At 40.9% G+C, this 15,715-nt stretch overlaps 3 protein-coding genes across 9 annotated transcripts in view; 2 read left to right on the top strand and 1 right to left on the bottom strand.

Annotated features, from left to right (window-relative positions):
- Positions 1 to 634: 634 nt before the first annotated feature.
- Positions 635 to 12,629, bottom strand: LOC122982194 (transmembrane prolyl 4-hydroxylase-like). The gene is made up of 9 exons (XM_044351304.1): positions 11,650 to 12,629; positions 11,120 to 11,201; positions 5,797 to 5,993; positions 5,590 to 5,680; positions 4,175 to 4,337; positions 3,884 to 4,069; positions 3,398 to 3,488; positions 3,064 to 3,187; positions 635 to 1,878 (listed from the first exon to the last, which is right to left on the bottom strand). Exons 1-9 carry the CDS (start codon positions 12,007 to 12,009, stop codon positions 1,664 to 1,666), a joined length of 1,509 nt encoding a protein of 502 aa, XP_044207239.1. The 5' UTR covers positions 12,010 to 12,629; the 3' UTR covers positions 635 to 1,663.
- LOC122982196 (secreted frizzled-related protein 5) lies at positions 8,005 to 11,108 on the top strand. The gene is made up of 4 exons (XM_044351305.1): positions 8,005 to 9,303; positions 9,901 to 10,076; positions 10,159 to 10,245; positions 10,388 to 11,108. The coding sequence occupies exons 1-4, from the start codon at positions 8,732 to 8,734 to the stop codon at positions 10,705 to 10,707; spliced, it is 1,155 nt and encodes a 384-aa protein (XP_044207240.1). The 5' UTR covers positions 8,005 to 8,731; the 3' UTR covers positions 10,708 to 11,108.
- Positions 11,989 to 15,715, top strand: part of LOC122982193 (cyclin-dependent kinase 17-like) — a 41,726-nt gene continuing 37,999 nt past the window's right edge. The window contains exon 1 of one of the 7 annotated variants that reach the window (XM_044351299.1): positions 11,989 to 12,068. Coding sequence is in view for 4 of the 7 variants with exons in the window: in XM_044351297.1 (XP_044207232.1) it covers positions 15,670 to 15,671 (2 nt within the window). In the remaining 3 variants the exon portion in view is untranslated. The other 6 variants (XM_044351298.1, XM_044351302.1, XM_044351297.1 and 3 more) reach the window with 6 other exon arrangements.

The following is a 15,715-nucleotide window of genomic DNA, read 5'->3' as shown; positions in this document are numbered from 1 at the left end:
TCACTACTTTTCAGAGGAATATATTGTACTGTTTTACTCCACGACATTTATCTGACAGCTGTATTTACTTTACAATATAATATTTTACATACAGTGTGTATCAGCAGCTTCTAAAATACATTTATTTTCAACAAATTAACCCAAATTTATGTAAAATACCAGATTCAACATTAAAATGCTGCTTACACGTTGATGTTCAGTAATAATAATCCATTGGTGTAATATATAATAGCATTTTCAATGCTGAACTTTTACTACTTTAAATGGTGGCATTGTTACTTCTACTTGAGTAAATAACTGGATACTGATAAAAACTTAAAAGAGGGTGTTTGAGTCTGCATTGGGGTCCTTGACAGAAACATGTGATTGTGAGGTTAGAGTGACCTGCTGGTTTATGGTCAGCGTCAGTCCAGAATGTGCAGATGCCATTACAAATACGTCTGTTACGTATGTGGGCTGGCATATTAGTGGCTCATTCATAGCAACCGGTGCAGACAGGATGCTGGTGCAGCTGTTGTAATTAATGCCGCAATAACGGCCTTTTAGACCCCTCACTATAATTGACATTGGGCGACATCTAGTGGACATCGTCTATATCAACAGATTCACACAAATTATCGCACTAACACCACCATTAGTAAAACATTGCTTTATAGAATTCATAACATAAAACAAATACAATAAAATACAGTGACAGATTCAGTGCAACATCAAGCTGTAATAAATATGCATTCCATTAACTTAAATCATCAAGAGGTGGCAATAAATAACACTCAAATAAATACTCTGACAATTAAATATTTTTGGGTTGCGAAGAAGGGAAAAAGTTTCAATATTAAATACCTAAGCTTGAAGTTACACCTGAAGGACTGGCCTCTCACAGCCAGTATGACAATAAATCATTTTGTCCAGTCTAGAAAGAGTCCTGCATTTGCAGTAGGCGTGGCAAACCATTATTAAATATAATATATCATGATAAAAGCTCATTAACCCCGGAAATAAAACAGAAGAACAGAACAGACATAGATGATCTCACAAAAAATGTCCCTTAGGAACACATTCACAGATGAGTATGGTGATATGGCTCATAACAGAAGGCTTAAATTCTATAACAATAAATAACACTGACCTGCAACAGGGGCAGATGCTTAGTAAATCTACATGGAAGGCAGATAAGTTTATCTCTTTAGATGTGACTACATCCAACTCACATCATGGAATTCATGTATCTCTTGTTATCCTGTTTTGTTTAAGGCGGGATTTCATAGAAAATTGCATTCACTCTGTTAAATGTATTTGTTATTTATGTATTATAAATTAATTGTAAGGAAACCAGTATTTAAGTATTATAAATTAATTATGGGGAAACCAGTGCATCTGCCCACCACAACTCAGTATGAAAATTCACCTAACTTTCCTAATGATATTGACGTTTGTATTGAATAAATGTGAATATTCAGGCAGTGGCTTGAGAGAAATATAATGCAAGAAAGATTTACTGAAAGGAGAGGATATCTGGGACTCTATTTTGTGCAAATTTTTCATTTCAACTACAGCATTTGACATTGTGGAAAGGTCTGCCCAGCCTCACTGGCTTCATAGATGCGAGACTGACTCAGTTTTAAAATGATGGTCGCTTTATCTTGTCAATAAAAGGGCCTGGCTATAGATCCTGGTGGAGGTCACTGTGCGAGAGAGGTTGGTAATGCTCCTCCATGCCCGACTTAGCTCGATGCCTTTGATCAACTAGTCTCTGGTAGCGGGCCTGCTGCTGGTGGTCTGGGTCCACATTTACCCAGCTGTTGGCCACCCACTTCACCCCGCGCTTGACTGGGCAATCTCCGTGCAGGGAATACTCATCAAGCTCACCCATCCAACCTGGGAAGGACAGCGGGGAAGATGAACAGCCATTAAAATAAGACAAGGATGGATGAGTGTAGTAGCTTTTGAACACACAATGGTATCAGACAGGAGTCAGCTGAATATGACTAACAAATTCAGATAGAAGTTTTATTTTTTGGCAGAGTAATAAGGAAAAAATTCTTTTGTGCAAACCCAAAGTTTCTGTCTTTGTTAAGATTAATCTGAAACGTCATCATTGTGCTGGCGAGTGAGATATTAGCACTGTTGTGATGGATCATATGGCTGGAAGTCACCACAGTTCCAATATCTCATGGTGTAGCTCTGATCGTCGTATGTTTTGCTTTATTAGGTAGTTAATTATGCTAGATTTTGACTGTTGAATTGGGTATCCCTGGACTAGTGAAGTCAATGTATTTTAAAGCTGATCAGCCCTTCCTGAATTTAATTAATAATTTCAATCCAAGAAGTTATGATAGTCACAACATATTGAATGAGATGAGTTACAGAAAAAAGTGTGGAGAGTCAGAGAAAATGCGAATGGAGAGGACGTAAAAAATGTAAAAGGGGAGTTCAGCGCAGAGTTAAATTCAAAAACAAAAACTTCCACTAGAAAAGCAAAGGGAAGAGGGAAAAATCCAAGGCACTCTGCGTCTTGAAAATATTAAAAAGCCATTAACATTACATGGCTGACACCAACACATGTTTTTCGTCTGAAAGCCTTTGTTCAGTGAGTGTACTTTGTTTATAAAGCAAAGACGTACTTTAGTTCTTTCCTTCTTTTGATTTTTGACTTGACTGCTGAAATATTTGTTCCCCCAAAGCTCTCGGCCCATCACCTACCTATTAGCTAAAACTGTCAAACTGGCTTTTCCCTCCCAGATTCTGGAAGTAATCCTAGCAAATCCTTTCCCTCAAGTAATTTTCTCCCCAAATTTACACAGTTTATATGGGTGACGCATTTTGAGATCAAAACAGATAATATAATTCTATTTTTTCTTCTCTATAAAGTGACAATCCACAGAGATGTTGCAATTAAAAAAGTGCACTTGCACGCTTGGTTCTCCTTTGAGTCATGGGACATTCCCATATAAGATGTTTGAAGTAAATTGCTTCCTACAATTGAATGACCCAAATCAACACAGTGCAAAGCTCACTGGGTATGTGTTTTTAAATTATATAGCTCAAGCCTTCTATTCTTACCTCTACCATCAGAGAGATGATTGTACCAGAGTAGAGCTGTCCCAGCAGTAGGTTTTAATCTCAGGTTCCCTCTACCGCATGTCTCCTGGGTGTCTGTCAAATCAACTCCATCCTGAACCAGAGCCTAGAATAAACACAACTGTAAACAGCTTGTGTCTAATCATTTGTTTTGGCACACTGTGGTCACTTAGGTATCAGATTCCTTGTCATGGGTCAGCACTGTCTGCGTGTTATCGGCAGCATTCAGGTCATGTACAGTTGTCATCATTTCACAGTAGCAAAAAGGAAAGAGGCTTTGCTGGTTTATGATGGTGGGTTGTGGGAGCACACTCACCTGCTCATCGTAGGTACGATTGTCTGCCACAGGAAAGGTGGTCTCACCACCTTCCTCTACAGAGCTGAGGTAGAATAACACAGTAAGATACCTGGAATAAAACAAAAAAAGATAACTGTGAAAAAAAGACGACCAACACTTTGAATAACTATCTGAAGGCAAAGACAGTAGTTTGGCAGTAAGATCGGATTTTGAAAGTAATCCTTTTGGAAAACAGACAGGAAACAAAGAAATGAGTGCCTAACAGATAATAAAGTTTAATCTGTGTGTTTATAAACCAAAACAATTATCCAACGAAATCCAATCCAGCCAAAATCTGAGTAAATCTACAAATAAATGTCAACAGTGAAAAATTCATGTAATTTTGAGATCATTAAGGTTGTCTCTGTCCTGTCTGTGAAATTACACCACAACTATACTATCAAAAAAAGCAAAAATTCCACACTAGCCGAACATAAACTGGATAGAAAATGCATTCATACACACCTGCACGAGACTTCTGTAAGAGCAGATGTGTTTCCCGCCAGTCGTGTGTGTGCGCAGGTAGTCTCTGAATGGGAAGGGCTGCTGTCATAGTGGGCATTACCAAAGTCTCCATGCTCATAGCGAATCACCTGCAGTGGCTCACTCACATCCACCAATGCAGAAGGCAGACGTGTCAGACTGGTAACTCTGAATTAAAAGACATTAGAGAGAGCAGAATAGAAGTGTGTCAACAATTATGAGTAAATGGGCTACTAAGAGTATGGCAAAGTGTATGCATGGGGTAGTTGTTACCTGTTCCTGAGTGTGTGCAACACATGGTGGGATCCCAAGCCTTGATAAAGCCATGTATGTTTATTTCTCTGTTTGAACTGAGTCTGGAGCTTCCCATTTCGTTCTTGTCCTGGGCGTTGGGACACATCATAAACACGCCTAAACTCCTCCAAGTTCAGCATCCCTGTCAGGCAAACACACACACAGACAGACAGACAGACAGACAGACAGACAGACAGACAGACAGACAGACAGACAGACAGACAGACACACACACACACACACACACACACACACACAATCCTTCAGTGGACTATTTCCTTACATTTATATTGACGGCACACAACTATAAAAAACCTTATTGAAATCCGACCTCATTATATATATATATATATATATATATACATATATATATATATATATATATATACATATATATGTGTGTATAATTGGAGCCCTCTGAAATAATCAAACCACCTATACACTCTCATGATTCTAGTTAAATTTAATTTACTTTTGAATTCTTGGACAATTTATTGAACAGTAGGTTATAACTGCTCCCATCTCTCCTCCATTCCCTCCCGCTTTGTCCAACCGTATGATGTTCTCAGCTAAATGAATGTCTGGCCCCAGTCACTTCCCCAGGGAGACCGCGCCCCAGCCGCAACAATAGCTCTGGGGTGCCAGAGAAGAGGTGGCAGGGGTGGGGGGGGGGGGGGGGGGGTGGGGGGGGTGGTTAACGAAAGAGTGTGGAGGAGGGAGAGGGGTACAGGGGATCCGGGGGAAAAATAAGAAAAGGGGTTGGAGAATAATCAGTTTTTAATGAGATAGGATGAGGCATATCCGGAATGGGACGTGTACAACGCCTGGCACAATGGCATCAGGTCAAAATGGTGTCACCCCTCTTCCGGCCTTGCCACTCACAAAGACTCGCACGCAATCACAGCCACCCGTCAGCCACTTACTCTTTACCATTGCAGAAACACTCACATACACAACAGAAGGAGGTCCAGAAGATTTATTATTTACTTTTGAATCTGACATGCTCATCTTGAACCAAAAAATGTTAAGGAACAATGAAACTGAACAAAAAGGCCTAAAAAATTCTCTTTTGGATGCACAAACTAGCTATCAAGAATGAATAATAGTAGCAGCAGTCTTTGTATCTGGACTGGGTCTTTGCTTTTCCTGTGTTTTCAAATGTGTGTTTCAAAGAGGCCAAAATTTGAATTCAGAAAATGTCTTTTAAATTGAGAAAGTTACATTTCAAGTAATGTTTAAAAGGTGAACTGAAGAACATAATCCATTTCAAATCACATTCAGTTTCAAAATTAATTCAACTTCATTTGCCCCCAAACTTAACTGATGCGGTTTTCTAACCAAATCTATCACAGCAGTGTACTGACATACACTTGCACATACACAGGAGCACGAACCTGTTGGGCAGGCTTCCAGACCAGTGAGTATCTGCCGTAAGTTGTCTGGGCTCAACCAAGTCCCATCTCGAGAGCGCGAGTGACTCACAATCTGGAGGGGAGACCGGAATATTTTCAAATTTTCATGACTTCTCATGATTTTTCTAGAAATAAATTTTCTTCAACAGCTATGTGACATATGACTACAAGATGTTTTTCTCTTGTTACCTCCTGTTTCTGCAGCATCCCGTCCTGGTTTAGGTCCAACAGACTGAAGACCTCCTCTGTGCTGAGAGAAAGTAGTGGCTGGTTTGAGTCCTCTTGTCCCTGGCTGGGTGCTGTCATCTGGCTCCCCATCAGACCCTTGAGCTGAGCCAGCTGCACCACCACACGGCACTCCTCCTCTGACAGGAAGCCAGGGATCTCTGACAGGAATAGGAAAAACACAACAGTGGCGAATGTTAGGAACCATTGCACAAATTTTGCTTTTCCATTACAAATTATATGGAGTCTGTGGGAAACAAAAAATCTTCGTCGCTGATTTTTTAAAGCACACTATGAGACTTTGCCAAACACACAATTATGGAAATGAAAGGTCCATATTACCATAATACCCGCCAGCCCTCAGTGTACCCAAGATTAGAGTGAGGATCAAGGATATACAATCTATCAAAGAGATTGGCTTGGAGATTATGCAACGCTAGTCAAAAACATTCAAAGTGTGGTTGAGATTCTGGGTTTGTTCATAGGTTAACTGTTGTGCATAACGACTCACACATTCACACGCGAAGATTACACATGATGATTAGGAAAGAATGATGGCCACTAACTTATAAAAAGTGGATAAACTGAAACAGTTTATTTTCAATTGCAGATTGACAACAGTGACAAAGTTACTGAAGATCACTTGAAATTCATTAAAATATTTTCATGTTTGACTACCTCTGCACACACGCACATCAAAGAGAACTTCATTATACACCTGAGATGGTGAGAGAGTGATTGACCTTTAAGTGGATTAGAGGATCTCTGTTAACAGTGCTGGCTTGATCTGTCAGACTACTAAAAGGATTATTTTTAGATTGCCTAACACAACCTTTCAGGTTGAAAGGGGAATTCTGAGATAGTTTGATCAGTGTATGCTAATAATACTGATACCAAGCAAATGGTTTTCAGCACCTCACACTTCATGTGTGTTCAAAAAAAAATCATGCAGATGCTTAATTACTTTACCCTTTGTAATTACCCAGACCATGGGAATAGAGAGTTAAATACACTGTCTTTTCATCAGATTACAGTGAAATGTGGCAAAACCACTTAACATTAGAGTTACTACACATTACTTGGTGCTAATTATCGTTACCTCTCTTTCTGCCATGTTTTATTAGGTGTTTAAACACAGGAACTCTTTAGGGACAGTATATATAGACTGTCTATATAATGAGTACACAGTATTTTCTTCTGTCACTCCCCAGTGAGACATTTGTGGTATAGCCTGTCCCACTGGGAGGTTTAATGAGTGACAACAGTGGACTTCTGTTAGAGGGGGGTGAAAACAGTGCACTCTTATGGGAGTCAGTAATTGCTAATATCAATTAGCACAGAGTAGTGGTATTCTCATTTACACCTATCATACTTATTAGTAATTCTGTTCTGAGCCAAGCAGCATCAAACAGTCACCGCCATTTTCTTCATTTTTGAACCATTTCTCTCTGTGGGTCCACAGAAAAATTACTACCTGGATTACCTAGAAAATTAGTTACTAGTATTCTATCAGTTAGATTTATCTAATTTACTAAGATCTGTGTGAAGGCACAAAGTACTGTTTCACGGTTCCCTGCTGCCCCCCTCCAGATATCCATCCATGTCTGTCAGTCATTTCCCCTCCTAATAAAAGGCTTCCGGCAGGTTGGCTGCCTGTACAGTAGAGGCCTTGTTTGTCACCCGTGTCTTTTACACTGTACCCACTTGGTTAATCCCTATTGTCCAGTCAAGCCTCATTAATCTGGATAACTGATATGAATGAAGGGGGACTGAACCTTCCTCTTCTCCCTCCCACCACTGTCTCTCTGTCCCCCCCGGAAAGGAAGTGACCTGCTTGTCTGAACAGGAATCAGGCCATGGCTACACAGCAGGACAACACCAATTTTGTTTGTGTCCTAAGCACACGTTCACACACACACACGCACACACACAAATGCACATGCAAGGTTCACTAGAGCTGCAACTAACGATAATTTTCAGGATTGATTAATCTGATGATTATTTTCTCGATAGATTACAATACATCAGAAAACAGCAAAAAGTTCCCTTCACCATGTCCCTGAACCCAAGACGATATCATCAAATGTCTTGTTTTGATTGACCAACAATCCAAACCACAAAAAAATTCAGTTTACTGAAATGTAGGAAAATGAAAAGAAGTAAAGCCTCACATTGGAGAAGCTACAGCCAGTTAATTTTTGGCATTTTTCAGCAAAAAATTCCGTAAATGATAAATCAGTTATCGTTGCCTATTAATTTTATGTCGATCAACTAATCCAGTAGTCATCACAGCATGCAGATCCCAAATATTATTTTGAGAGAGACTTCATGCTGACTGAGGGGTAAGGGTTCTGCGATGACCTCAGCCTGTGGGTAGCTTAATTGTCTCCTTACTGTTATGGGCAGCTTCAGTCTCTCATGAGCAATAACATAAAAAATGAAATCTTTCCCTCTTAGCAACAGGAATGGATAAAAAAACTGAGTGCAAAAAGCAAAGAGGTCAGGGCGGGACACAGTACTTAAGTGTGGGTTGGAATAAAATGTGGGATGGAGGAGTTTCACTACATGAGGGCCAGTCAAGCTGTGGGAATGGAAAGGGCAGAGAGCCCAAACTATCCAAATTCCAAATCATCCACCTTACTAATCTTGAGCTCTGTCGAACATACTTAAATCTACTCAGAAATGCCAGAGGATCCGCATCTCCAATAACACTTTAATATGTACCCCACCCCTTCTCCCTCCTGTTCTCTACACCTCCCCTTACCCCTTCCTATGCAAATGTAATCACCACCCACTATAAATACACCTATTCTGCCTTCACGCACTGTCACAAAGGGATCTTCGTTCACTCAAGAGACACACTTCAGGATTTTTCCTCCTTTTCAACCTCTGTCCCAGGATGATTGCAGCGCTCTGTCCTAATTTTATCTCCAGAAAGTCTTCCCATTCAGCCTGCCTACTATTTCTCCTTCTGCTTGCTGGGCCGAGCAGCACATTAGCGCTTGGTGGTGGAGGTAGAGTAAAGGCAGGGCAGGAGGGACGACCAAGGGCTGAGGGTAGGTTTAGATCTGGAGTAAAGGACAAAGGTGGGGACAGGGCAAGTATTGAGGGCAAAACTGAAACTGGGTTTGGAGATACTCGTGTTTCTAAACAAGAAGCTGCAATGCGAGAGGATGGTGAGGTGTGGGGGGAGCCTGGTGTTACTACTGGCTTAAGGCCCATGTTCTCTATGGGTGAGGGTGGACTATGGGAGCCCCGCAGTTCCTCTCGCTGTGTCCCCATCCCATCAGGCATGGCCCTGTGCCAAAACATTGGCTATGACACCATGAGGATGCCCAACCTGCTGGGCCACGAGTCTCCAGCTGAGGCCGTACAACAGAGTGCCAGCTGGTTGCCGCTACTTGCCCGAGAGTGCCACCCTGATGCCCGCATCTTCCTCTGCTCTCTTTTTGCACCCATCTGCCTTGACAGGTAAGTTTAAACAGATATTATTTTTTCCTGTTAGTATACATTGTCAAGTTTGTCAACTATTTGTAGGATTTCAAATTTTCATTGGACGGTATCAATTAAGTGTTCAGTGAGAGCATAGTAGTAGTAGTAGTGTAGCAGCCAGGGTACAAGTGTAAAACTGCCCTTACAATGGGTTGGGGATAACCAGTAATGCACTAACATACTAACTAAATCAATAAAAGATTAAATCGAACAAGTTTTTACATAAAAAAGTAGGTGAAACTAAAAGCAGTGTTGTTATGATGTGTTTATCAAGATGAATGAAAGAATAACTTAGATACTAGATTAATGACAAAGTCACATAGGAGCAGGGTCATCAAGGAATAAGGCCCTTTGGAGATCTATGCAAATTGGTGCTAGTCTCTGAAGAAAGGCCCTGGTTTCACACCGAAACCAAGCCATCAGAGCACTATGGTCTCCTTTTTGTCACATTAGCACCTCTCAGTTGTGAAAAACAAGCAATCCTGTGTTGTTTTTTCCCCATCATTACACTATTGATTCAAATCCTTTCATCTATTCAGCTCTGCCAATGTTTCCTCTCCATCTCTTCTATGTCAGGTTTATATCGCCTTGCAGGAGTTTGTGCGAATCTGTACGAGACAGCTGTGCACCAATCATGAGTTGTTATGGCTACCCCTGGCCAGAAATTCTACGCTGTGACCAGTATCCTGCAGACCATCTCATGTGTATCTCTTCCATCACTAACAGCACTGGTCAAACAGGGGGGCGTAGAGGTAAGAAATTGACTACATAGACACATATTCTTAAGTGGACTTCATTGAACAAACTATTCAATTAGTGGTTTGACTATTTCAGCGCCTCAGGCAAGCTGTCGGGATTGTGAGCTGGAGGAGGCCTCCTCTTCAAAAGATACACTAGATACCTTTTGTAGGAGTGATTTTGGTGAGTATCTTCATTCTTATATATAAAATATATGTTTTATAAGTTCTTAATTCATTCTGGACGACAATTAATAGACAAGAGCAGTGTCCTCCTTATGAAAGTGATGAAAATCATGCTTTGTGTTTATCTGCTGTCTTCCCAGTTGTGAAACTGCGTCTGACACGGCTCAAGTACAGTCCAGTAAGCCTGTCTCAGTTCTCACTGGCTGCCAAATTGGATGTTTTGAAGCATGGACCCTTGTTGGGTGGACAGATACGCTCCCGCATTGAGCTGTGGCTGGAGAGAGATGCCACCTGTGTAAGGAACATGACACGGCAACATCCACGAGGCGGCACCTTCCTAGTGACAGGCACAGTGCAGGGGGAACGCCTGGTTGTTAATAAGGCTTATGCCTGGCAGAGGCAAGACAAGAACCTGATGGCAGCTGCACGCAAATGGAAACATCACCGATGTAGGACCTAGGATTATGTGCAATATTAGAGAAAGAACAGCAATGTGTACCAAGTATTAAACAGCTAGGCTATAGTTAGGGAAAGCATAGGCATAGCTTTTAGAATTTGAACGCATGGCTAAAACTGTAAATTACAATTGCTCAAGTTTTTTTTAAATCATGTTCAAACCTCTGTGGTTATGGAAGAGATAATATGCAGTCAGCTGGTCACAAAGGAGCTCAGAACAGTACAAACACTGTGTCGGTACAGTGGTGGTCATAGAAATAAAAGATGTTTGATGGAAAATGTACATATCTGTGAATTTTAAGTAAATATTGCTGGTCTATATTTGTATGGCTTTGAGAAAAAATTAAATTTTGTGTTCTAAATCTTGATGAAATGCCTTTTATTCATGAGTAGCGCATCATACCTATCATACTTACCAAAAAGCAGAGGCTTCAGGCTGAGCGTCTTCATTTCGTGTGTCCTGTCTGACACAAGAGAGAGGTGCTGAACGTGTCCCACCTGCAGATGTAAAAGAGACATTATCAACGTACTCACAACATAGGGGGTCAAATGCATGGGCTCTGGTATAGCAATCACATTAAACACTAAAGCATTAGAAATGTTTAATCAGTTTTAGTTTGAGCTGCCGCAATTAAATTTTAGCTAGGCAGCAAAATCACCAATTTAAATCCTTAACATTTCAGCAGCGATTTGGAGGAGTGGGGATTAATGGCTTTACAGCATGTAGTGAACGTGTGCAGTTATTAGTATTACTCCTGTTCCTGTAACTGTTTCTTTTACACTCTCCAAGCACTTTAAAAGCTTATTTGTCATTTTGATTTTGTTTGTTTTTTTATCAGTAACCACCATGTTACTTGTGTAATACGTTGCAATGTCTTCACCAATGATTACAATTTAAACCCAAATGATGCAAAGACATGTTCCATGTCACTGACATCATGCTTACCCTTATCCCCTCAATGCGAGGAAGACTGAAACTTTGACTGTAGTCCTCCACATGGGGCTCTCCTGAAGGTGGGGCAGGATGGGTCAAAGGGCCTCCACCCTCGCTGACAGATGCTGAGGAGGCGCGGTCACCATTAACTAGTTCCCCGGGGCCGTTGTTATAGTGCACGTAGAGCAGCAGGGCGATAACATTCAGGATGTAGACATGGAAGAAGACCATGACCACAACAAAGTAAGCCCGAGAGCAGACATTACTTCTCTGGATGGGCAGTCGAGTCGAGCGGAGTGGGGAGTTGAAGGGCGACGATGATGAATTGCCACTGTCGCTGGATTCTTCCTGCTGCATTAAATCTTCTTCCATTTTCCTACCAAACGACCACAAATCCACCGTGATGCAAAGCTGGCGGTGTTAATTTACTGGTAAGGTTACTGCCAATGTCTTATCACTTTACGTCTGCCTGATAACGGTAGCTGGATGCTTGACGTTAGCAAACCTAGCTATGAGGCAAACCCTGCTGGAAATCTCTGACTGTTTCGATAAAAATCGACGCTGTCGTCTCTGATTGTACCCAAAGAAACAGGGTAGTTCCTAGCTAAAAAGCGGGTGTGCCAACAGTCGTTTTCTTTGATAAATAAATGTGTCATCATTAACTGAAGTCCCTTAATCCCTTGCTAGCTAACTGGCTGATGCGCTGCCCCTGACAACCTGCCTAACAACAAGACAGACAAGCTAACGAAAGCGGTGCAGCTCCGTTTCAGGTCCTACAGTCAACCGTTAGCGGCCTCTAACGGCCAACGCCAAAGCGTCTTCCCAGGATGGCGAAGTTATGGCCCGCCCTACTCTGCATCTGATTGGCTTACCCTGATATTCTTACCCTAATCTTAACCAATCTCACTCCTCATGCCTAAACCTTACCAACGAAGGCAGCGAGCACTAGCCAATCAGAGGCAGAATAGGGCGGGTCATTACATCGCCATCCTAGGAAAAAAAACAACAGGTGCAAGTACTCATGTCTTTCACTTAACCTAAGTAAAAGTGTCAAAACGACAATGTAAATATACTCCACTCTGAGTAAAGGTCTGCACTGTCACAATCAAACTACTCCGTATTGTTGTTGTTAGGGATATTTGAATTTAAATAAGACCATTGAAGAGGGAAATTACTCTTTGGTGTAACAAACATGTAAAACTACTTTTTTGTGAGGGGTCACAAGCCAAAAAGGTTAGAAACCACTGTTTTAATATTATGTGTCTTCTGTGTCTTGATTTAAAAAGCAACTACTACTTACTGGAGTAAAAAGTACGATACTTGCCGCTAAAATGCAGTGGAATAGAAGCAGCATAAAATACAAATATTCTAGTAAAGTACAAGTGCCTCAAAATTAAGTACAGTAAAAATAAATATACTTTTCACCAATGTATTGAAGGCCTACAGGAAGGGTAGATCCATTTTTCATTATGAACATCTCTGGTGACCAAGACCAGGATTTTTGAAATAAACTGAGCCCAAACTTCAAAGAAGAAACAAAGAAAAAATTGTGATTAATTAAAAAAATTTTTTTTTATTCAGTCATCATTATTTTATTTATTTGTTCAGCCACATTTTCTGTTCATTTTAAAATGATGTACCCTTTATGGTATTGCAGAGCCCTCATACTACCAGGATGTAATTCTGTGGAGAGATATATTTAAAGAAAGTACTCCAGTGACTTCCAGTAAGGTTCGGGGAATTACAAGAGACAGATTAAAAAGGAATGGCGAAAATTGATGCAGCAGTTCGAGATATTCTGATTTTAGTCTCTAGTTTGGGTCAAGATACCAAAACACTGGATATATTTCCAATAATGCGGCTTGATAGTGTCTGTCATCAGACTGGCTGCCTATTATTAGAGAGGTACAGGCCTTTTTGTTGTTTTTGTTAAAGCAATCGAATACACCTTCAACACAAACTGCAACACATGGCGTTTAATCAACAACACCGTTCTGATACAGCAGTGGCAGGCAAATAGAGGCCCGTGGGCCAAATCTGGCCCTCCAACAAAAACATTTGGTCCCTTTAGCTGAAGTTTTCCCTTTTATAGATTACATCAAATCTTTTACATGACTCTTCATAAATCTACAGTAGATAACAATGTTAACACGTGGCTCATGTAAATCCCATTGAATATGACCTGTTCACCTCTTATAAATTTACGAGATGAATAACACAGGTACACAACATAATCTGATCTATCTCACCAGAACAGATTTGTATCAGTAACAGTACTTTGCTTCAACCATAAATCAAGCAGGCCACTGTTTGTTTTGTGAGGATACGCTCTCAATTACACTTCTAGTCTCATGTATGTTCATGTTTATATGTGTCATTTTTGCCAAATGAGAGTCAACTTAAACTGCTGTAACTCTGTTTGCCCTTGCTTATGTAAATTATAGCATCCGTTTTGACATCAATTTCGTTCTTGGATGATTTACAAGAAATAAACAAACAAAACATATGAAAAACATATTGGGCTGTGTTTTCTTGTGCCTGAAAAAACTAGCCTGTGTTGAACACAGGCCTACAAGCTTTTCACATTTTGTTGATTCACGTATTGCACATGATGTTGCAATATTGTACATGTTTTCATAGTCAGAAATTCAGTGAATGAGTCTGGCTTATGAATGAAAACATGCTGCTGTTGTTTAATGGAACCACATGGTGGCGATGAAGACCAGTTAGACAAACTCCTCATCGAACTGTGTTTGCTGTGTCATCTGTGATTCAGGATGGATCCGGGTGATCCCCTGATAAAGAGAAGCTAGTTTCTCTGTTATTTTATTCAAAGGACAGGAGCGTGTTATACTGTCTCTCATTACATATGCACAGTTACCATCCATATAGCCATCTACTCAAAACAACACATGTATCTAGCCTGTTTAAAACTGTAACTGGATGTAATCCAGGTGAGCCAACACATCTGCCTCTTGCCAGTAAAATCTGTGTGATGTGTGTATGATTTTAAACCACAAAAATCTATTTTAAGGAAGCATACAAAACTTGGCAACTAGTCTACTATAATTTCACTCATGTTGATGCAACTAAGCCGTTCTGTTGGATTTCCATAATTTTCATGCATTATTCACTAGGAATTTTCTGTGATGTGCATATTTAGATGGGAATGGGTCTTGGATAATGAAGGCTAATTTCCCCAATGACACTGCCCCTAAATTAATCTATCTGACCCCCCCTCAAACCCTTATTTTTTTTTACACAGATAGAGGGGTGGGGGTGGGGGTTACAGAGAGTCTGATACACACACTCACACTCACACACACACACACATATGCACACACACACCCCTTGCGGTGTTTTCCGGGATCACGCCACTGCCTCCACTAGGGATCCACACAGTAGCAGCGATATGGCTGATCATCACGGGACGGGACGGTGCCGTTTATAAGCGAAAGTAAAGACAAAATAATGCGTTATCACAGGTCAACAATGCACTTACTCAGGCGACGGGACACTGCGACACACCTTCTGACACAGGGATAAGAATCATCCGGCGGGTAATAGGCTATCTGGTGTGTTTTTACGGCAAAGTAGTTGGAGGAACTTGTCGCAGTGGATTGATCCCAGCGTGCTGCTGCCTGGATTACCATACACAAGTGGAACAATAGTCTGCTGCAGCAGAAACACTATCAGGTCGGTGGCAGCGGTATTTGTTCAGTCTATCTTCACTCCACGTTTTGATCCTGTAATGACACTGTTGGGGCAACAAACGGCAACTATAAAGGTTGTCCTCTCACCTGACATTGCAGGTGGAGTTATTTTCCCACTCGTTAAAACAATTAAAACAATAGGCTGTTTGGTGGGGTTTTTTGGCACGGTTATAATGCGTAAGAGTGCGTCAGTGTGGAACTAACTTGGGTGCAGTTCAAATGTCCTTGTAAAAAATAAGAATCACAGTAGCAAAAAATTAAAGTGGCACCGCATCAGGTAAAAAAAAAAAAGGGATACGATGTCGTAATATCCAGAGCAATGTAAGTGGAATATTACAATGGTTTGGGTGTCCTAACTCATGTAA

This window comes from Thunnus albacares, chromosome 5 (assembly GCF_914725855.1).
Source record: "Thunnus albacares chromosome 5, fThuAlb1.1, whole genome shotgun sequence".
In the NCBI taxonomy this organism is placed as follows: Eukaryota; Metazoa; Chordata; class Actinopteri; order Scombriformes; family Scombridae; genus Thunnus; species Thunnus albacares.
The sequence above is the reverse complement of the archived record's forward strand: the minus strand, read 5'-3'. Positions and strand labels throughout refer to the sequence as shown.